The sequence below is a fragment of the Microtus oregoni genome, unplaced genomic scaffold, assembly GCF_018167655.1.
Source record: "Microtus oregoni isolate MIOR12 unplaced genomic scaffold, Mior012 000005F_ref0000423, whole genome shotgun sequence".
Lineage (NCBI taxonomy): Eukaryota > Metazoa > Chordata > Mammalia > Rodentia > Cricetidae > Microtus > Microtus oregoni.
Genome location: NW_024543064.1, coordinates 11,572,790 through 11,596,862, shown reverse-complemented (window position 1 = coordinate 11,596,862; position 24,073 = coordinate 11,572,790). Strand labels below are relative to the sequence as shown.

Below are 24,073 nucleotides of genomic sequence, written 5' to 3'. Positions count from 1 at the left end.
AGTTAGACCACTAAATTATCAAAGAATGAAATCTCAATAGAATAAAAGCAGGTCTTTTAATTTAGGTCTGTCTTGCAAACATAAGGCTAAAAAAAATACAAATCTTTCTATGATAAATGAGTTAGCATCATTGAACCTGAACTGAGTATGTCTCTAATAAACATTACTAAATTCCATACATAAACTGTCAGCATGCACTTCATTAACGGCTGTGTCAGTGTTCACACTACAGATGCTTACCTAAGCATATATTTATTGCAGGCAGGGTGTCACTATGTAGCCTGAGCTGGCCTGACCCTGGAATGCTGGCTGCTGGGAGTGTCCCATCATGTCAAACAGGCATGGTTGCTTATTTATTGCTGGGGAATTTTGCATTCTCATTGAGTTCTTTTCCCTTCTTATATTTAAGGGGGGGGGGGGAGCGATGAGCCTTGAACTATCAGTGATTCTCACATGCCAGCCTCCTGGGGGCTGGAATTACAGCATGGGCCACCACACTGCCTCCAGTGTTTCAAGTGTGAGCCTAAGTTACACAGAAGAAATCCAAAAGCAAGTATGCTAGGGACAGAGCGGGGCAACCAATCGAGATGGGGTTTACATGCCTAGAGATCCCTAGAAAATAACAGAACAAAATGAAGCAGACAAAATTTTATTTATCTGATTAAACACTATAATTATTTATTCATTCAACCTTGAGGCTAGATTTCATGTCTTCCAGGCTGGCCTCTGACTTGATGTAGAAGTCTGATCCTCCTGGTTCTGGAATTATGGGTGTGCATCACTGTTCCCAGTTTATGTGGTGCTTTATGCACGCCAGGGAGGCACTGTTTCTCTAGCCCTATAATGCAGCTCTGTCCGGTCTGACTTGCAGCAAGCACTCCTCCTGTTTCAGACTAAGCGGGCATTACAACACACACTAACTAGCACAACTGGCTTCCAAACACTGCAGAGAGCAGTTAGGATTCCAAGGCCAGACACCCTATCTTTTTTCTGGGTTGAGACAGGATTTCTTTTTTTTTCCTTTTTATTTATTTTTAAGAAGACTTCACATAAGCCTTTATGTCAGAAGAGGGCATCAGATCCCACTAGATAGATGGTTGTGAGCCACCATGTGGTTGCTGGGAACCGAACTCAGGAGCTCTGGAAAGGCAGCCCATGCTCTTAACCTCTGAGCCATCTCTCAGGCCCCAAGACAGGATTTCTTATGTAGTTATTTGTCCTGGAGCTTACTATGTAGACCAGGACCTCGAACTCACAGAGATCAACCTGCCTCTGCCTCCCGAGTGCTGGGATTAAAGGCGCATGACACACTGCCCGGCTTAGACTTTATACTCACTCTAAGAGCAGCGTGTATGTCATCCTTCTGAAACCAAAACAGCTAGTGCAACAGGGGAATTAGAAAAAGAGGCTGGCGGACATTAACCAAGCCTAATGTCCTTAAAATGAGAGTGAGGGAGGAAAGGAGAGAGAAAGAGAGACCGAGAGAGAATGAGAATGAAATGCTATGAGTCCGATTACAACCAGCCTCCAAACCCTTGTTATTATCAAAGCTGTTCCAGATAAAATCAGTGAACATACTCAGACGGACAGGGCCCTGCCGACAGCACAGAAGTGGCAGCAGTTGCCTTCCACAGTCATGTCAGGCCAAGTATCAGTTCTTACCATTTGAGGAAAAAAAATTTAAGTTCTGCTAACAATTTTCCTCCCAAGTAAGTTTCACTACACAGTCCAGGCTGGTGGGTCTTAAGCCTTGGATCCTCTTGTCTCAACTTCCTAAGAAGGGGATGCCGGAGGCACTACCATGCCCTGCCCACCCATTACTATGATTCTGGGTAAGTCATCTGGCTCAAGTTTCCATTTCTGCTCAGTAAGATGAAAACTCTGTCCTTCTATAAACTTCCAATGTACAAGGATTTCCAGCTTTTCAAAGCAAAATGGCTTGAGACATCTAAAAAATCATCTGCAACAAGCTGCCATAATGCCGACAGTCTTGACTCGACTCGGTGTCCTCAACTGTCATAGGTGGTGGGTACATAGTATCTTCACTAAGACTCTCTCCTAGACAGTTCCCATAAACAGTAACGTTCTAAACAAGAATTTAAGCCTACATGTACATGCCAACATACATAAAAGTGTATATACAGGCTAGTTGTAACAAGATTGAACAATGAGAAACAGAGATTGCAAGTCTTGAGTTTCCAAAATGGTTCCAGACAGAGACTGTTGAGAGCACAGGACAACTGGATGGAAGGTAATGTGGTGTCTATAAATACCTGGTCTGGGGCCCACTCCAGCTGCAGCACACACACACTACATGCATCATGGCTTCTGACGCTCTGTTTGGATTAGGAAACAGACAAGCAAACGTGGGTTAAGAACGCAGAACCACACAGCATGCAGGGCTGTAGTCTTCAATCCTTCCCATCCTTAAAATGAGGAGCGAGGAGTCCATGTTGAGGGATGTTTCCACAGCCTGGGCATCCCAAAGACTTGCTGGTTGCTTCAATTCTCTCCAAATACAACCAACAAGGTTTCTACATCAACAGATTTTTTTTTTTTTTTTTTTTTTTGGTTTTTCGAGACAGGGTTTCTCTGTGGTTTTGGAGCCTGTCCTGGAACTAGCTCTTGTAGACCAAGCTGGTCTCGAACTCACAGAGATCCACCTGCCTCTGCCTCCCGAGTGCTGGGATTAAAGGCGTGCGCCACCACCGCCCGGCTCAACAGATTTTTAACTGTACTTGGAAAGAAATTATTTCACAGCTCTGCACAGATGTAGGAGGCAAAGTCAATCCATCAGAAGAGCTGCCTGACGGCCACCTAGAAGGGTTAGTGGCAGGGTAGAAGCTTTCCAACTGCTCAACAGTTCTATTTTTCTGTTTTGAGACAAGGTATGGCTATGTAGCCCAGACTGACCTAGAACTTGACATTTCAAGCGTGGGCTTATAGGCAGGTGCCAGCACACCTGTCTCTCACTCATTTTCTGAAGACAAACCGAGAGTGGCTAAATCGCTGATGCTGCCTTTTTCACAGTTATCCAGCATACAGACATGCCAGACAGCTCCTATAGTCAGTCTGTAGATGGATACAGAGGGTAAAGATAGCCTGATAATTTCCTAGAGATAAACAACTTCCTGGAAATAATTCCACATATTATGTAAAGAATCATGATTTTAATGATCCAAAGCAGTCGATTCTTCTAATAAATCAAGTCTAACTTTGCAGAATCACACCGTTAGAACACTACAAAAATCAACACAGGTTACGTGTGTTAGTAGCAAGGGTTCCATGGATCGGTGGTTTCTAAAACTGGTCTGTGCTTTTCTTTGCTGATGCTGAAAAGGTGGCAGTTACTTTAGTACCCTGAACGTGATGCGCACTTCAGAAGGTTAAGTGTTACTGACCGGGTTAGGATACGGCTGCCATCAGTTAATGTTTCTCTAATTACGGTACGTGGCTGTGTGGGGAAATGCTATCTTAAAATGTCGGCAGCCTGTCGAAATTGCCAAATTGCCGTCCATAGACTAAGGAGGTGGATGAGCTCACTGGCACTGGCCCTCCAGGAAGATTAAAATGATTGTTGGTAACTCAAAACTCTCCTTCCTTCCAAAAAATACCTCGGTTGCAACCAAAATCCTACTTTCCACGTAGTGAAGTGGGACCACACAATGACCAAGGCCAACCTGGAAGTTCCATCAGCTACACAATCCAGAGGTTTAAGGCTACATGCCTACACGTGCTCTAGGGAAACATAGCAAAACTTTACTTTTCTTTTGGTTTTTCGAGACAAGGTTTCTTTTTTTTTTTTTTTTTTTTTTTTGGTTTTTCGAGACAGGGTTTCTCTGTGGTTTTGGAGCCTGTCCTGGAACTAGCTCTTGTAGACCAGGCTGGTCTCGAACTCACAGAGATCCGCCTGCCTCTGCCTCCCAAGTGCTGGGATTAAAGGCGTGCGCCACCACCGCCCGGCTGAGACAAGGTTTCTCTGTGTAGCTTTAGAGCCTGTCTTGGAACTAACTCTTGTAGACCAGGCTGGTCTCGAACTCAGAGATCCACCTATCTCTGCCTCCCGAGTGCTGGGATTATAGCCGTGCACCAACACCGCCCGGATACATAACAAAGCTTTTCAAACATTATATTATCTCTTTCTTGGGCAGAAAGTTATTCCATGAGTTCATAATTCTCACGCACTCTACCACAAAGATTGATAAATAATTCTGACCAAGACTCCAAGACAATTCACTTAAAAGTGAAATCTTTTCAGTTTTTGGAAAATGCACATGAGTCACTGTTCTGTTAATAGATGGGGAATTTCAGGGAAGTTGTCTTGATCCATTTTCCTCAGAAGACTCATCTTTCTTCATATTCAGAAGGCATTAGGGGAACCTGGATTCAAAGCACTGCTATGTGGCCTTAGTCTGAGACCTCAGCAAGCATAAGTGCTACAATTGATTAAAGTAAGATTACACTTGTCACTGGTTCTTCTTTGGAGGCAGCACTTTTGGTGAACATTTTCACTCTTTAGTCATAGTGATAATGCCTTCCTTCAAATCAATAAACGTGCTGAGAAATGAAATGCATTTCCAGGGATACTGCTGATCTGAAAGTGTATGCTTCCTGTAGAACTCTTTATGAACAAAACAGGATGCTTTAAAGCACGAAAGCAAAGAATGACCTAACCTTGAACACGGCACTGGATCCTGGTTCCAACATGGCCTGAACTCACATAGGTAGAGATCAGCTTTGCTTCCTGAGTCGTGCTGGGATTAAGGCTTCTCTAGTTGTTGTTGTTTTGACCTGAACTTGTGATTCTTCTGCCTCAGTATCGGACTGCTACTATTGCAGGTATATGCCATTATACCTAAATTCTTTTTTCTCTTTTCAGTTTTCCAAGATAGGTTTCTCTGTGTAACAGTCAAAGCTATCCTGGAACTTGCTCTGTAGACCAGGATGGCCTCCAACTCACAGAGATCCACTTGCCTCTGCCTCCAGGAGTGCAAGGATAAAAGGTGTGTGCCATCACGCCCAGCTTCCTAGGTTCTTTTTCTTGATCTGCTGAAATAGGAATCCTTTTACTATGATGGCACCTATTTGTGGGCATGGACAGGTCAGAGCATAACTGTGGAGTAGGTGTTCTCCTTCAACCTTCTGTGGCAAGTGTCTTTAGCTGCCGAGCTATAGCAATGCAAACCCCTGTCCATCCTCTCTCCTCCTTTTTGAGACAGGGTCTCAAATATCCAAACTAGCCTTCCATCAACTATCCCACCTTAACCTCCTGAGTGCTAGAATTTCAGGTGTGTACCACCTCATCTACTTTATGTGGTACCGGGGACTGAGCCCAGGGCTTCACGTGTGCTGGGCAAGTGCTCTACTTTCCAGCCCCAGGAGCTACTTTCTCACCACAGTATTAAGAGATGGAAAGAGGAGTAAGACAGAGAACACAACTATTGCTTAACAACGAGGTTCATTCCTAGGAAGGCTGTCACCCCACTAACAACAGCACTATTCAGATGGTCAGCCCCAATACCTGCATCCTCTGCTGATTTTTGAATGGCTTCTGCTAATTCTTGGTCTGCAATCTCCTCTGGCCGTATGTCCTCTCGCCCAGTTCCATATGCCAAGCGGGCACACTCTGGTAGCTCCCCCTCAGGAAGGAAGGTGGTCTGTGAGCCTGTAGTGCCGATCACCAGTACATTTTTCTTCAAGTCAATCGAACACTTTGAAAGAAGAAAAGCAAAGAAAAGCAGTAAATGAATCGAGTCTTAGCCCCACATTCAACCAATGAAGAACATGACCAGGAAAAGAGAAGGCTTAAACAGAAACACAAAGACACCCTTACTATACACCTGAAAGCAGCAATGTTTTACATCTGATTTGGAAGACAAAGTCTTGCTATGTAATCCAGAATGACCTCGATTCATGCTGTAGTCTAACAGCCTCCAACTCACCTTCCTCTTCCTGTGTGCCTCTACATCTCCCTATATCGCTCTGATTTAGACAAGCCCTTGAACCCAGTGTGTAGTGGAGGCTGGCCTCCAACTCCTGGTCCTTGTCTCTACTTGGTCTCCTGTTTCTGCTGCTGCATTGCATACTTCAGGCCAGCAAGCTCGTGAGCTTCTAGGCAGTTCTGCTTCCATGTCCTATCTTGGAGTAGGAGCGCTGAGACTACAGATATCACCAAACCCATCAAGGGCTCTGGGGATCAAGCCTGGGTCAACAGGCTTGCACAGCCACTGCAGCTAGCGCTATAACCAAGTCATCTCCCTGTCCTCCTTTGTTTTTTTACTTTTTGAGAAAGCGTCTATAATCCGGACCTTCCTTGACATCTTGATCCATCTGCCTGAGGCCAGTGGTGGGATTACAGGGGTACTGCCCACTACAGCCACTTCGCTTTATCCTTTTCCATAAGGCTTTCTTCCTTTTCCCCCCAAGACAGGTTTTCTCGGTGTAGCTTTGGAGCCTGTCCTAGAACTCACTCTGCAGACCAGGGTGGCCTCAAACTCACAGATATCCACCTGCCTCTGTCTCCCAAGTGCTGGGATTAAAAGTGTGCGCCACCACCGCCTGGCTCCCTGTGTGGTTTTTATTTCTACTTAAAATTGAACAGTTACCCATGTTTGATTTATGCCTGTAAAGTTAGAAAATACCAGTGTAGCCGGGCGGTGGTGACGCACGCCTTTAATCCCAGCACTCGGGAGGCAGAGGCAGGCGGATCTCTGTGAGTTCGAGACCAGCCTGGTCTACAAGAGCTAGCAAAACCACAGAGAAACCCTGTCTCGAAAAACCAAAAAAGAAAGAAAATACCAGTGTATGCTAACAGATAACAAGAAACTGACAAATAAACAACCCAGCTTCCATCTATCCAAATATATTCATTGCTTCTATTTAAAATGCTAAATTAATATAATACACATTATTTTTCAGGGCTTTTTGATTTTAGGGGCCTGGAACTAGAGAGTCTTTCATACACTAGGCAAGTGCTCTCTTGCTGACCTATATTCTCAGGTGAAATATTTAAAATACAATGGTGTGAACACGCTGACTTTATTTAAAAACCCACAGCGGGATTCAGGCTATACTCAGTGGTACAGCACTTGCTTAGCAAAACAAACAACATGAATTACTGTGGTGTCTATTACCCAGCAGACACTACCAATGTTCTGCAAGGAGCATGGCAGATCTTAGTTAGGCATCAGATGACGAATAAAGCATCATGACAAATTAATGTGTTGTCAGATAATTCTCCTTGAATGAACAAAGCATTTCTATTCTCTACTCTTTTTTCTTTCTTTTTTTTTTAAAAATATTTATTTATTTAGTATACAATGTTCTGTCTGTATGCCTACAGGCCAGAAGAGGGCACCAGATCTTACTACAGATGGATGTGAGCCACCATGTGGTTGCTGGGAATTGAATTCAGGACCTTTGGAAGAGCAGGCAATGCTCTTAACCACTGAGCCATCTCTCCAGCCCCCTATTCTCTACTCTTTTAATCTCAATGTTCTGTCTACTGTTTAATTAACATCCAAGAGAAGTATGTACTAAACACCTGTAGGAAATCATTTTTTTTAATATATTTATTTATTTACTCATTATGTATACAGTGTTCTGTCTGCCTGTATGCCTGCAGGCCAGAAGAGGGCACCAGACCTCATTACAGATGGTTGTGAGCCACCATGTGGTTGCCGGGAATTGAACTCGGGACCTTTGGAAGAGCAGGCAGTGCTCTCAACCACTGAGCCATCTGTCCAGTCCCCTCTTACCTTTAAGTGTACCACACAAGCATGTGGTGCATACATTCTCATGAACAAAACACATAAGATAAAACTAAGTCTAAAAAAAATTTAAGGTAAAAATAACAAATAAAACTGCTATTATAATGTCAAAACAAACAAGATTTAGCTTATCCCTAGAGGTTTTACAAGTAGAGACCTGTGCTGTTGTTTTGAGACAGGGTCTCACTATGCAGCTCAGGCCTCACAAATACTTGGCTACCTCTCTGTTCTAGGTGCTAGGATCTGATCTAAGTGATAGGATCAAAGGCATGCACCACCACACCCAACTGACAGACTCTATTTGTAATGATAGTCATCTCAACTCTATACAACAGAATCTACCAAGGACATTTCCATGTTTGAAAAATATGCTTCTTGGGCTGGCGAGATGGCTCAGTGGTTAAGAGCATTGCCTGCTCTTCCGAAGGTCCTGAGTTCAATTCCCAGCAACCACATGGTGGCTCACAACCATCTGGAATGAGATCTGGTGCCCTCTTCTGGCCTGCAGGCTTAATAAATAAATAAATAAATATTTAAAAAAAAAAAAAGAAAAATATGCTTCTTGCCGGGTGGTGGTGGCACACGCCTTTAATCCCAGCACTTGGGAGGCAGAGGCAGGCGGATCTCTGTGAGTTCGAGACCAGCCTGGTCTACAAGAGCTAGTTCCAGGACAGGCTCCAAAACCACAGAGAAACCCTGTCTCGAAAAACAAAAAAAACAAAAAAAAACCCAAATATATATATATATATATATATATGCTTCTTGGTCTGTCAATCTATGCAACTAGCAGAATTGATGTAAATACTAGAGATACATAGCAAATCAGGCAGCTCAGGTATGATGGTACATGCGTATAATTCCAGGATCAAGAGGCAGAGGCAAGAACATGCAAGTTCAAGGCAGGTTTCTTTATACAGTGAGCTCTGGGCTTATCAGGGCTACACAACAAAACCCATAACCCTGGTGCAACAGTACACACCTATAACCTTAGCACTGGGGAGGACCCCTGGAGTTGTTGTCTTACAGTCTAGTCAAATTGGTGAGCTCTGGGTTTAGTGAGAGACACCAGCTAAAACAAACACGGTGAGACAGACCAAGGAAGACATCTGCTGTCAACTTCTAGCCTCTATGTACTTATGTGTGTCCATGCATGTACACACACATACAAAAGCTCTTAATTACCTGATGTCGTTTAAGCATGTCCAGTCCCAGAAGCATGTCCATTGGCTGTTCTTCGAGTATGGAGAAGGAACATGCCAGGAAATCGCCTTCAATCTGAACCTGAGCTAAAGCATAAGAGGAGGAGATATTACTGATGCAGCTGCACAAGCCTGGGGCAGCAGTGGAGGAACCCATCCCCTGCGCTGGGCTCCATGGGATCCGTCAAGCCAAGGACGGCACAACAATGAAACAGGCTGGGAAGCAAATGAAGTATTCAGGGTAGGGCTACTGTTTTCAATACCTGGCTTTTCAAGAATCACTATCAGGACCCATGCTCAGCAGGCAATGAAAGCAAGCATTAAAAGACACACATCTCTCTCACACACTCTCACACACACACACACACACACGACGGTAACAGTGAAATCAGCTCTCTGGTATAAATGGTTTACTGAGTATCTGTGAGTACAGTTTACTGAGTATCCATGTACATGGTTGCTAGGATGGAGCCCAAACCATACCTGACACATTTTGTATAAGTGTTTCCTAGAAAGCAATAGAACCAGCATATCTGCAACGTTTTAAGTCAACCTTCACACAAGAAAAGGCTTCTCAATGCGTGTTAGAGCCAGTTTCGACTTTTCAAATCAGAAACACAAGTAAAGTCTGGCTCTGCTTGTGTCTCTCACTTCTCAGGTGAAAATTTATTTTACTAGGAGCCGGAGAGACGGCTTAGCAATTAAGAGTACTGGCTGCTCTTTCAGAAGACCCAGGTGCAATTCCAGCACTGACATGGCAGCTCATGTAAGTCCTGTTCAGGAGGTCCAACAGCCTCATACAGACATACATTCAGGCAAAACACCAATGCACATGAAACAAAAAAAGATTATTTTACTAGGGGAAGAAGGGATGACTCAGCAATTAAGAGTATTGGCTACTTTTGCAGAGGACCCAGGTTCAATGCCCAGCACCAACAGAGCAGCTCAAAATCACTAATAACTCCAGATATAGGTGTCCTATGCCCTCTTCTGGCTTCCATAGGCATTAAGAACACAGGGAGTGCACAGATGTAAATGGAGGCAAACACCCATAAACATAAAATTTTTTAAAAAGGCATTAAATTACTTTGCTACTATTAAGAAGAGATGGCTCAGTGGTTAAGAACTGGCTGTTCTTCCAGAGGTTCTGAGTTCAATTCCCAGCAACCACATGGTGGCTCACAACCATCTGTAATGAGATCTGGTGCCCTTCTCTGGTGTGCGGGCATACATGGAAGGCAGAATGTTGTATACATAATAAATAAATAAGTCTAAAAAAAAAAAAGAAGAAGAAGAAGAAGCAAGCCAAATACAAATAGAGTGTGAGCTGTGTGTCCAATATAAGGTATACCAAACAACCATGCACTTAGTTTCCAGATGAAGAAATAGAAAACCAAAGTGTGAGACTGCCTCAGTGGTTAAGAGTGCTTGCTGCTCTTCCTAATGAACTGAATTCAGTTTCAGGACCCACACTGGCAGTTCACAATGCCTGTAACTCCAGTTAGCCTGTGCACACAAATGGGCCACACTCTCACCTAGACAGACATATGCACATAAATAAAATCTTAAAAAGAGGGCTGGAGAGATGGCTCAGAGGTTAAGAGCATTGCCCGCTCTTCCAAAGGTCCTGAGTTCAATTCCCAGCAATCACATGGTGGCTCACAACCATCTGTAATGAGGTCTGGTGCCCTCTTCTGGCCTTCAGGCATACACACAGAAAGAACATTGTATACATAATAAATAAATTTAAAAAAAAATCTTAAAAAGAAAAAGAGAACCAAAGTGATATGTTTCCTATATTCCTCTCATCTGTCTCTTCCGACTCTCCCAACTATCTCAGTTCTGTGTTAATCATTTCCTCGATCTTTAGATAGTATTGTACCTATTTCTAGCCAACATTATGTCTATTTTATTATTTTAGGGTATATCTTTTCAAGCACTGGAACTACAGATGTACAATACCACATGTGCTCAAGGAACCCCCTCCCCGGGGTTTCTCTGTGTGGCCCTGGATGTTCTGGAACTCAAGGATCTGCTTGCCTCTGCTTTCTGGGTGCTGAGATTAGATTAAAGGCATGTGCCACCATGCCCAGCTCTCATGACAAACTTTTTAATCTTGTTTGGCATGGAGTTTACCTTTAATAATCCAGAGGCAGAGGCAGGCAGATGTGTGAGTTCAAAGCCAGCCCGGCTTACATAATGAGTTCCAGAGTTATCCAGGGCTATAGAGAGAATGTCTTTAAAAATAAAAAAAAAATTGAATCTTAATCTTTCCTCTTGTTTTCTCCATTATCTTCTTCATGTTCAGTTTTACAAGTCAGCATCTCATGTGGTCCAGCCTCCACCTGCCAAATGCTTAGTTTACAAGTGTACGGGGCACCACAATCTGCCTCTAAGCACATGCAGTGTACCCAGGTTTAGGTGTGAACATGTATGTGGAGACTGCAGTTTGATGCTAAGTGTCTTTTCCTCTATTGCTTGTAGCATGAATAATAAAAACCCAGAGACAGATATTGGGGTTCAGCCTGAAAACCAGAAAAGCAAGGCAGCTAAGCTACTAGAGAAGGCTTACCTCTACCAATACTGAGCATCAGCAGACTAAGCCTCTCTTCCCATTTTATAATCCCTCTAGTGTGACTCCCTAGGACTGGGACTAAAGGTGTAAGGCACCACCACCTGGATGTTTCTGCATCCCTCTTGTGTAGAGAAGAGTGGCCTTGAACGCAGAGATCCATCCGCCTTTGTCTCCCAAATCCTGGGATTAAAGGAATGTCTCACCACTGCCTGATTTCTAGTGACTTAGCTTTGCCTGTCTGATCTTTAGGCAAGCTTTATTTATTAAAACATAAATAAAATTATCACTACAATTGCTCTCCACTATAGTTTGTGAAATAGGGTCTCACCCATTGACAGGGTTGGATGGCTTACCAGTCCCCAGATCAGCTGGTCTGTGCTCCCAGCATTGAGGCTGCAGACAGGTGCCATCACACCTCGCTTTTACAGGCTGAGATCCAAGCTCAGGGTCTCACACTTGTGTAGCAAGCATTTTCTAACCCACATTTGGGCTGTAATCCACCGGGACAATTATGTATGTGTACTGTGAAGCTGGTCTGATTCTTCTCTCTACGTGGACATGCAGCTATCCCAGAACACCTCCAATTCTCTCTTGCTCTAAGACTCCCACAGACATCTGGAGAGCAGATAACCCCTTGGTGATGACAGCCAAAATGAGAAACTAATTGAGACCTGCATAGGGTCCAGCTTTTGACACTACCACTATAAAATCCATGACCCAGAAGCACATAATGGGCGCTGGAGAGATGGCTCAGAGGTTAAACATTTGCTGTTCTTGCAGAGGACCCAACTTAGGTTCCTAGCACTCACATGGAGGCTCACACCCACCTGTAAGACTCCAGAGGATCTGATATCCTCTTCTAAACTCCAAGGGCACCAGAGACGCACAGTAGACAAAACCACTTATACATAAAATATAACAAATAAATCTTTAAAAAACAAAAACCACAAAATTGAGTTACAACAAACAAAAGCAGTAAGAACCCCCCCCCCCCCCCACACACACACTCACACCTTAAATATCCCATTCCTAACTACCCTTCCACATGTGCAGTCTGTGTGCTGGAAACCCTTGCTATGATGTCTTGCCAGTTCTTGAAATAGAGGGCCTGTGAAGTTAATCTTATAGCCAACTTGATAGGATCTAGACTCTCTATGGAAACATACCTCTGGATACATTGATTGGTACAGTGTTTCTAGAAAGATTTAACTGACAGAATGCCCATTCTAGGATCCATTAATATTTTGCCCCCTCTCACTTCTACACACACACACAAAACAAACAAATAAACAAACAAACAAAACAACACTAAGAATATGGAGGATGAGCCTGGCATAGGAGACCACTGACTGAGCAACAGGAAGAGATCACCATCAGAGCACATCAAGGGGCAGGATAGAGGACAGCTTGGCTGTGGGGTGTGCTTATCATGTGCACTGGGCTCCATCATGGAACTGAAGGATACACCCCCAGACTTAAAAAGCCATTAACACTCAAGTACAAGAAAGGAAGACACTCAAGTATATGAAAATACACTAAGGGGGACTGAAAAAAGAAAGGGGCCATACTTCCCAGGGGCATTCAACATTCCCACAGCAACACTGATTATGATTCTAGGGAAATGAGTTCTGACCTAGCCAGACTAGAGGGAAGAACACACACTCTAGGGTCAGCAAGATGTTTCAGCAAGTAAACTGTTAGCCACAGAAGCCTGACAACCTGAATTCAAGTCCAGGGACCATGGAAGATTGGAAGGCTAGAATCAGCTCTGAAAGTTGACCTCTGACCTGCACAGAAGCAGGTGTATCCACAGATACTCACCCGCTTGTGGTGATATTTTGTTTGTGATCTAACAAATAAAACTTGCCTGAAGATCAGAATGCAGAGCTGCGCCACTAATTAGTCACAGAGGCCAGGCAGTGGTGGCACACACCTTGGATCCCAGCACTTGGGAGACTCTGTGAGTTCAAGGTCACCCTGGGCTATACAGGGTTTATTCAGTCTAAAAGAGAAACAGAGCCAGGCAGTGTTGCCTCACACCTTTAATTCCAATACTTGGGAGTCACACATCTTTAAATCCAGAGCGAGGAAGGTGGAAACAGAAAGGGATATGGCTGGGCGGAGAGAGGAATATGAGGTGGGAGGAGATAAGAGCTCAATTCATTCAGGCATTCAGTCCGAAGACTTGTAGAATCAGAATACCCCATTCGACCTGAGGATTTCGTAGCGGTAAGAACTAGTGGCTGGTTGCTCTGCTTCTCTGATCTTTCAGCTTTTACCCCCATATCTGACTCTAGGTTTTTATTATTAAGACCAATTAGAATTTGAGCTACACCTGCTTGTTTGTATGTACATAGCCACATCAACCAGAGGTGATTATGAAAGAACCTTAAAATTCAACCACCCTAAAAATTCCCTACCAGAAAGCAGCAAGCGTCTGACTGCCTTCACTCACCTAGATGCACCCTTCCAATAATCTTCTGTGTGCCTACGCCTTTGGCTATGCCAGCCCACCGACGGTCCACCAGTCTCATGATGTTACACCTTTCTGCACAAGCCTGGCTCATAATAGTCATCTGGGCACCTGGAGGGAGAGAGAGATCAAACTGTAGAAATTATAACCCACATCTCCCTGCCTAGCTGCTCTTTGATTTATTCTTGAAAACCCTTGATGTTCCTCCTCCTGCCTCAACCCCCATGTTCTAGGATTGCAGATGTGCACCGACACCCCTGCTTATTCAATTTCCATACCAGAATCTAAAATAGTACAAAAACCCAAGAGGTTTTTTTTTCTTTTCTTTTTTTTTTAATGATTTTATTTATTACGTATACAACAGTCTGCCTCCCTGTATGCCTGCAGCCCAGAAGAGGGCGCCAGATCTCATTACAGATGGTTTTGAGCCACCATGTGGTTGCTGGGAATTGAACTCAGGACCTCTGGAAGAACAGTCAGTGCTCTTAACCGCTGAGCCACCTCTCCAGCCCGGTTTTTTTTCTTGTTTGTTTGTTTTTTGCAGTTTTTCGAGACAGGGTTTCTCTGTGGCTTTGGAACCTGTCCTGGAACTCGTTCTGTAGATCAAGCTGGCCTCGAACTCAGAGACTTGCCTGGATCTGTTCTCCTGAGTGCTGAGATTATAGGCTTGTGCCACCTCCACCCAGCAAGAGTATGTTTTTAATGGAGTACCAGAATGACACTAAAAACTTTACCAGCAGAAAACAAACGCATCTGAAAGTGATCTAAAATTCAAATGGTGCTGTGTCCAGACAGCAATGTTAAGTTAAGCAGCACTATACAGTTAGAACATGTCATCGTTTTGTTGTTGTTGTTTGCTTTTGTTTTGTTTTTGAGTTAGGGTCTCACTTCCTGTGTAGTCCAAAATTAGTCTTGAATATGTAATCGTCCTGACTCAGCCTTCTGGGATTACAAGTGTGTACTTCAGCACACAGACCCAAGTGATTTTTATTTGAAGCGATGGGACACTATGGCTCACGAGCTAATAGAGCCTGCAGCTAGGAGTACAGCCCAGTGGGAGAGCGCCTGCTTAACCTGGTTTGATCCTAGAGCCACTTTAGAAAAGTTGGACATGGTGGCATATACTTTTTTTTCTTTTTTAAATTTTATGTGCATTGGTGGTTTGTCATGGGTATCGGTTCCCCTAGAACTAGAGTTATAGACAGTTGTGAGCTGAGAATTGAACCTGGATCCTCTGAAAGAACAGTCTTGACTTACTCTTAACCACTGAGCCATCTTTCCGGCCCCACCAGCACATACTTTTAATCCCAGCAGCAGATTAATCAGAGCAGGAAGATCTCTAGGAGTTTTCCAGTCTGGTCTACACAACTAGCTCCAGGCCATCCACGACTATACAGTGAGACCCTGTCTCACACAGCCCTCCCCGACCCCTGCCGGGTGGGTAGATGGGGACAAAAAACAGAAAAGTCCTTTACTTTTCCAAAAAAATAGAAATTAACCTTCAATGGGTTTCCTCCCCTTGAAAGCTGAAGGCATGTAGGATAGTTTTGTTATGGCACAGGCCTCACTGCTACTTAAGCTGGAAACTCAGGATAGAGCTAAGGATTCTCTTGCTTCCACCGCCCTAGGTTCTAGGATTACAAACATGCTCTATGATGCTCCCGCTGAGTTACGCAGTGCTCGGTATCAAACTGAGGGCTCTGAGTGTGCTACACGGCAGCACATCACCACCTAGGGCACATCCCTAGCCTGACCTGAGGGTATTTTCTATCTCAGGCTGACATTTCTGTCATCTTTGTCTAGCCCTACCTCCGCCCTTGAATCCTGGTTTCATACACCTGTGTACTGGAAATCTCTAGCTCATCCCAAACCTCACTTTGGATTTCTCTATCTTTGTCAGTGACATGCCCTTCTGACCTTCTTACAACTATGGCACACTATAATGTTGACTCCTGCTGCCTTCACTGTGCCCTTAAAACTGTCCTGACCCCACAAATAAGGTCTCTGCAATGCCTGCTTTTCTGACCGCCTTTCTTCTTACCATAGCTACTAATCCGGCTCGCAGCCACCTCCCTCCTGAGTAGACTCTTCTCTGGCTTTGAACCTGTGCCATGCATACATAATTTAAAGCAAATATGACCCTCGAAGTTAAAGAATTTTTCCAGTTGATTCTGCCTGCGGTCATCCCAAACTATAACCTCCTTAAAATCATTTCTTTACTTATTCAATAACCCTTAAAGGGCCTCCCACCTTTTTAATTTTTTGAGACAAGGTTTCTCAACAGCCCTAGCTGTCCTAGAACTCACTCTGTAGACCAGGCTGGCCTTGAACTCAGATCCACATGCCTCTGCTTCCTGAGTGCTGGAATTACAGGCATGTGCCCAGCTAAGGTTCCCACTTTTTATAAGACTGTGTAAGTCACAATGCCCAGCATCGGACCCACTGCATCCTGTTGATCCAGAGCCTTACATTCTCCCACCTCCTGTTTCAAAGAGGTGAAACATAACCTCCTAAACCCAGCTTCAAACTCATTACAAAGCTGCTGATAGCCTTAAATTTCTAACTCTCCTGCCTCTCTTCCCAAATGCTGGGATTAAGGTCTGTGCTACCACGCTCAATTTATAGAGTGCTGGATCTAACCCAGGCCCTCTCTCCCAGTACCCCAGCTCCACTCTCACTACACCTAGAAGTATTTCAAGGTGGGAGCAATTTGTCTCCTGTTCACTCTGGCCTCCTATAAAGGATCCTTTCCCTGTTCTCATTTATATGAGTCTTACCTGTGCTTAGGCCTGGCTGCAGACTCACCAACAATTCTGTTGTCTCAATTCACTGTGTATGCATCGGTGAGCATTAAAAGCACCCATTCTCTGCGGGTACTAGCAGATCGTGGGCATGAGGAAGGTGACAATGGTAACTAGGGTATTACACTGTGGTGGTCGTGTTTGTTTAGCAGGCAAGGCCCTGGATTTCGCTCTGACCGTCACAAAAAAACAAAAATCAAAATACTTATGAGGAAACTAAGATTCAAAAGGCCCAGAAAGAGTCTAGGAAGTCTGGAAAGAATTCTGTCCTCCTTGTCTCCACAAACTAATGTGGGAAAAACTGGCTTAGTTCATAACCCCAGTTTCTACTTGTGCAGCAGTTTGACAGTCACTTCTAGAGACTCACCCATGTACTCCAATAGGGGAAACTGGTCTCTACATCCAGCACACCCACCCAATGTGCATCTGCTTTAGCTCAGTGACAAAGGATTCTCTGGCATCAAGCGCAGCTAGGCTGAATTCACTACCTCACTACCTGGGACAGAGGCTTGGCTTCCTTATCTGTAAAGCAGGGACACACCATGGCTCATAGAGATGTCTGAGGTTGAAGTATGATGGACGCAGTAAGATGTACTAAGCATCTAGCACAGAGCCTGGTGTACAGGAAGTGTTTAATGTGCACTGGGGAGCTACGCATTTCTCTCTCATATGTCCTGTAGCTCTGACAAGAAGCCTTACCACTAAGCACTCAGCCAATGCACTGCATACAGCACTAGACAGGCAGCATTCACACATTTGGTTTTTCAAGGCAGGGTTTCTCTGTGTAGCCCTGGCTGTGCTGGAACTTGCTGTGTAAACCATGTAGGCCTCCAACTCAGAGATTCACCTGCCTCTGCCTCCCTACTGTTGAAACCAAAGGCCTACGCCACCACCGCCCAGCCAACATCTTTTTATTTTTAAGACTTATTTTTATCTACATGTATGTGTGCGTGTACGCTACATGCATTCAGGTGCCTTCAGAGGCCAGAAGAAGACACTGGATCCCCCAGAACTACTTACAGGTTGTGAGCTTCCTAACCTGGGTGTTTAAAACCTATTTTTGGTTCTCTAGAAGGGCAGCAAGCGTTCTTAATCACTGAGATACCCATCTCTCCAGCATCATTAAAACACGCATATCAGCACACTGACTTCTGGGACTGTCCTAGTCTCAAGAGACAACCTCAATACGTGCTCGAGTGTTTGTGGATGTACCACAGGCAGGCGTCTCAACCTCAAGAGATGCCCAGAATTAAGATGAGCGTGACCACTCAGGCGCACTTCCTTTAAAAGGAGTGTGACCACTCAGGTACATTCCCTTTACGCACTCACACTGAAGGATTTAAAATGCAGAGCTAGGGGGCTGGAGAGATGGCTCAGTGGTTAAGAGCATTGCCTGCTCTTCCAAAGGTCCTGAGTTCAATTCCCGGCAACCACATGGTGGCTCACAACCATCTTTAATGAGGTCTGGTGCCCTCTTCTGGCCTGCAGACATACACACAGAATATTGTATACATAATAAATAAATAAATAAAAAATGCAGAGCTAGGGTTGGAGAGAAGGCTCAGCAGTTTAAGGCACTTATTGCTCTTGAGGAGAACAGGGGTGCAATTCCCAGCACCCATATGTAGCACCCAACTACCTATAACTATAGTTCCAGAGAATCTGACACGCTCTTCTGACCTGTGGCCACAGAGATATTTGTAGGCCAAACATAGAAAGTCGCTTGACGGTGGTGGCGTACACCTTTAATCCCAACATTGGGGGGAAGCAGAGGCAGGCGGATCTCGGTGAGTTTGGGGCCAGTCTGGTATACAAGAGCTAGTTCCAGGACAGGTTCCAAAGCTACAGAGAAACCCGGTCTGGACAAACGAAAACAATAATAAACAAACAAGTCAGAGAGAGAGAGAGAGAGAGAGAGAGAGAGAGAGAGAGAAGAGCTTGAAGAAAAGCAGAGTTGTTTGTTATTAAGACTAGGTGGCAGTTAGCATCTGGACCACCTAAGACTCAAGCGGCAAACTCTATCCATCTCCTTGCCTGTTCTTTTGTTCTTTTTCAATTTTATGTGTTTCTGCCTGCAGAACATGTGCAGCACATGTAAGCCCAGTGCTCACCTAAGGTCAGAAGAGGAAAACAGATCCTGAGACTAGAGTTATAGAAAGTTTTCAGATGTAGTGTGGGTGCTATGAATTGCATCTGGGCCCTTTGAAAGAGCAGCAAGGTATTTTAACTAAGTCATCCCTCCAGGCTGTTTTCTTATTTTATTTTCCAAATTTATTATGGGCATGAATTTTGCTGACATGTATGTAAGCGAACCATTTGTGCCTGTGGAAATTGAGTTACAGATGTTTGTGAGTGCTGGAAAGAACAGCAAGTGCCCTAACCTGTGAGCAGTGTCTCCAACCCTAACTGTTAGGTTCTTTTTTTTTTTTTATGCATACAATGTGCTGTTGGCATGTATGCCTGCATGCCAGAAGAGGGCACCAGATCTCATTACAGATGGTTGTGAGTCACCGTGTGGTTGCTGGAAATTGAACTCGGGTCCTCTGGAAGAGCAGCCAGTGCTCTTAACCTCTGAACCATCTCTCCAGCCCCAACTGTTAGCTTCTTAAAGGCAGGGACCAAGTTTCATGTGGCCTTACTTGCCTCACTCCAAGCAATGTGCTGCACAACGACCAGATGGAAATGTTTGTGACCGCCTATCTTCACTGTCAACTTGCCTAGACTTAGAAACAAGAGACTGGCTAGGAGACTTGCGGGGTGGCTGAGAAAAGCACTTCGAGGTAGGGTTAGCTGAGAGAGGAAGATCTGCCTTGAAGGTGTGCTGGGGGCCTCCCAGACTGAACAAAAGGGGAAGAGGAGAAAGACCTTGCACAATACATAGTCTTCCTTCTTTTCTAAGGCACACATCTCTCTCCTCCCCAAAATGTTCCCACCCACCCAATTCTTTGAAACCGTGAGCCAAAATAAGGCTTTCACAGGCAAGTACCTTCTCAGAGCAACAAGAAAACAACACAGACCCATGCCCTTCACAGCACCTTATAGACCCTACTGCTCCCAACTCCTTATCAAGGTGCCCAAGAACCTCAGAGCACTAACTGAGGAACTAAGGAGGCGGGCAAGCACGGGGGGGGGGGGGGGGAGCTTAGCTTGGAACTCCCATTTGGTTTTGTATATGTCACACTTGTAAAAAGACACTTGGCATCTGGTCCCTTCAGGAGAACATACCGTGCACCCAGTCCTTTCAAACAGTGCACCTGAAACTTCAGAATCCCCCATCCCCCACTCACACAAGGCTATGCATGCTACCATCTCTGAACACTGTATGTTTTTTCCATTCCTGGTAATGCCAAATTTAGACAGTTTCTAGTCAAGTGTAGTCCCAGTATATCTGGGGTTGAACAAGAGAAGGGCCAATCCAATCCGAAGCAGTTTGGGATGCATGCACAATAAGGGAAACGAGTGCCACCTCGTAACCTTTTAGGCGGAATCCCTTATTTACAGTCTTGTGTCTAGTATAACTGGGTGCACATATAACTAAAATCTGATACAGTAAGAAAAATGAAGATATGACCTAATTTATCAATCAAAATAGAGAACTACTCAAACCACCTCCTTAGCAACCAAACCTTCCTTTTCTTGAGTCCCACAAAAAGCAGCTGCAAATAACTGGGGTCCTAAATACCAACTGTTACCCATCTGGCCCAAGGTTAACCTGTCAACCTTTTCCTTTTTAAGATTTTATTCTATTTTAATTACATGTATATGTGTGTGAGGGGGTTCCAGAGTGAGTACAGATGGCCAGGAAGCCAGAAGAGGGTGGAGTTATGGGTGTTCGTGAGCTATGTGATCTCCAAGAGCAACACTAACTTAACTGCTGATCCCACTCCTGCCCCCAGTCAATCTCAACTTTGTCTCCCTGTTTGAGTCTCTATTTTTCAGTTCTCTGGTTACGTGGACGAGAACCTAGAAACACCCCCAGGCCCTTACTACCAGTTGAGGCACAGAAACACAAAATCAGGTGAGAAATGACTGGGAAAAGAAATCTATCACTAACACAAAGACTGAAGAGTGAAAATGTAACTTCAAGGCACCAGCAAGCAGAGCACAGGAGCAGCGCCTCTGCTCCATCCTCACCTGAGTCGACGAAGGCTTTCACAGGGTGCCCGTTCACTCTGCAGTTGATGTAGAGCATGGCGACCTGGCCGAAGCTCTCCGGGGCCTCCTCCATAGCTATCGTCATGTTCTCCTCGATGTTCTGCTGCCTGTGACAAGCCAGAGCAGCACACTGAAAACTCCATTTCCGGAAAGAACACCACAAACACACTTGTAAACGGTTCTGCCCTAACTGGAGCAGCTGAGTCACTGAATGGAAATTGGTTCTGTGTTCCCCACAGGTGACTCAACAGGAGGTGATGAGAGACAGAGCTGGCAGAAGACCTAAGTCAGGAATAAAAACTATCCTCCTATAAAATGATCATGTTCCCCTAAAAGCTCACAGATGGAAAAATAAACTCCTAGAAAGCAAGGCCCCAGGCCCTTTCGATCTTACCAAACACTGAAATTGATATTTCATGAATAATACTTACAACAGGTTTTTACTACATAGCCCAGGTTGGACTTGAACTTGTGACCCTCTCATCTCCGCCTCTCCAGAGTTGGGGTTATATGTGTGTACCATGTTCTTATATTTTTGGTTTTTTGTTAGTTTGGTTTGGATCTTTTTTTTTTTTAATATTTATTTATTTATTATGTATACAATGTTCTGTCTGTATGCCTGCAGGTCAGAAGAGGGCACCAGACCCCATTACAGATGGTTGTGAGCCACCATGTGGTTACTGGGAATTGAACTCAGGACCTTTGGAAGAGCAGGCAATGCTCTTAACCTCTGAGCCATCTCTCCAGCCCCGGTTTGGATCTTTTTGAAACAGGGTTTCGCTGTGTAGCCCTGACCACCACCCTGCCTTCCAAGGACTGGTAATAAAGGAATGTGTCGCTATGCCAGTCCTATGCTCCTTTAAAAAAAAAAAAAATTTATTATGTACACAGCATTCCGCCTGCGTGCATGCTTGCCAGAAGAGGGCACCAATCTCATTATAGATGGCTGCAAGCCACCATGTGGTTGCTGGGAATTGAACTCAGGAAGTCTGGAAGAGCATCCAGTGCTCTTGGTCTCTGAGCATCTCTCCAATCCCGTGTACTCCTGTTTTAACTGAGGATGTCCTGAGCATTTGAGTATCATCCCGGTGCATCAGTCTTACTAGTCTGAAACCAGAATCACATGTATTCCACCTGTCTGCTGCGCAGGCTGCTTCATCTCCACAACTGGCTTTTCTAATCTGAAATATGAAAAAAACAAAAAACCCACAATTCCTTCCCATTACAATGTTGATGAACAGCCTTACAGAATTTAGCTTATGGTGCTAAGCAAGTCAAGAGCAGAGCTTCAAATGTTGCATCTATCTGGAAAAGTAGCTTAGTTGGATGCACGAAAGCAGGGGCCCAGAATCATATACCCCAGGTGTGGTGGTGCACACCTGCACTTCCAGCATCTGAGAACTGAAGGCAGGAGGATCAGAACTTTATGGTCACCCTTGGCTACATTTAAGACCAGCCTGAGATACACACACTGACTGGCTAGACAGTATACCTTTAGACTGGAAATAGTGAACTCAGTCTACAATTTAAGGTAAAGTTTGAACTAAGAACTGCTAAGACCACATTCCAATACATTTGCACATGTCATAAGAACATGGAGAGCCGGGCGATTGTGGCGCACGCCTTTAATCCCAGCACTCGGGAGGCAGAGGCAGGCGGATCTCTGTGAGTTCGAGACCAGCCTGGTCTACAAGAGCTAGTTCCAGGACAGGCTCCAAAGCCACAGAGAAACCCTGTCTCGAAAAACCAAAAAAAAAAAAAAAAAAAAAAAACCAAACAAAAAAAAGAACATGGAGGCACTGTCTACATACCATCTGATGTTAAACCCAGTTATCAGCTACATTGTATTTTATTTATTTATTTTTTAAATATTTATTTATTTATTAGGTATACATTATTCTGTTTTGCTTGTATGCCTGCAGGCCAGAAGAGGGCACCAGACCTCATTACAGATGGTTGTGAGCCACCATGTGGTTGCCGGGAATTGAACTCAGGACCTTTGGAAGAGCAGGCAATGCTCTTAACCACTGAGCCATCTCTCCAGCCCCAGCTACATTGTATTTAAAATCAGCACAGAAATGCCAGTCTAGATTTGTCACGGAGGGTGCTTCTGAGGAAGCCCTGAATGTGGGCATCACCATTTCACAGGCTGGGGTCCAAGACTGAATAAAAAAGGAGACATGTTCCTGCCACCATGGACTACAGCCTTAAACAGAATAAATAATTAATAAACTCTCCTTGCCTTAAGTTGCTTGTCACAGCAAGTAGATAAGTAACTAACATGCTGTCCACTGTCACTGCTTATTCACGTGGCAGGCACAGAGCTGAAATAGATCACATGGCCTCTGCAAAACCTAAAAACAGCTAACTACCTAGCTTTATGGAAAGTCTGCTGGACCCATGCTCTGAATGCCATTGCCTGCGCTTTCCTTCACACTCTGGCTCACTGAACTGATGGTAACACTTCTCAGCAAGCCCAGGCACTCTTGTTTAATTCAGTCTGGCAAACAGGGAAGCTACTTACTACACTTGCTGTACAATATAATGTGTCATATATAATGGTGTCATGCGCCAAGCAGAAATTTTAAGGCACATTTGATATAATTATATACCTTTATCCACTGGCACATTATAAATTTAGAAATTACATACAAATAATTATATAACCCCTGATGTTGCTCTAATCCAAGTTAAGTTTCAGGAGAAAAAAGAAAAAGAATATGAGGGGCTAGGGAGATGGCTCAGTTGCAATATGTTTACCATTCAAACATGAGGAGATCTGGCAATATCTACTTACAATCTCAGAGGTGGGGAGGTAGACACGAGGGTCCCTGGAGCTCACTGGCCAGCCAGTAAACCTACCCAAATCTGTGAGCTCCAGGTTCAGCAAGAGAAGCCGCCTCAAATAAATGAATGAATGAATAAAGTGAGTGCAGCTCACACACACAGAACACACAGAAGCAGGCAGACCTGAGCTCAAGGCTAGCCAGGGCTACATAGTAAGACTTTTTCTCAAAACAACACAATTCAATGAACCAGCCAACTGAGTCAAACAAATACAAAGAGTTTCAGGGCAGCCCCAGATGCACAGCAGTGTCAGG

The 24,073-nt window shown here is 44.4% G+C and overlaps 1 protein-coding gene across 3 annotated transcripts in view; it reads right to left on the bottom strand.

Moving 5' to 3' along the window:
- The window catches only part of LOC121448163 (protein DDI1 homolog 2), a 50,754-nt gene that overhangs the window by 8,022 nt on the left and 18,659 nt on the right, over positions 1 to 24,073 (bottom strand). The window contains exons 5-9 of one of the 3 annotated variants that reach the window (XM_041651953.1): positions 20,952 to 21,079; positions 13,999 to 14,127; positions 8,952 to 9,055; positions 5,522 to 5,711; positions 2,274 to 2,336 (exon numbers count right to left, since the gene is read on the bottom strand). In XM_041651953.1, the coding sequence (XP_041507887.1) occupies positions 2,320 to 2,336; positions 5,522 to 5,711; positions 8,952 to 9,055; positions 13,999 to 14,127; positions 20,952 to 21,079 (568 nt within the window). In that variant the 3' untranslated portion in view covers positions 2,274 to 2,319. Of the gene's footprint in view, positions 1 to 2,273; positions 2,337 to 5,521; positions 5,712 to 8,951; positions 9,056 to 13,998; positions 14,128 to 20,951; positions 21,080 to 24,073 lie in introns of those variants that run through there. The other 2 variants (XM_041651951.1, XM_041651952.1) reach the window with 2 other exon arrangements.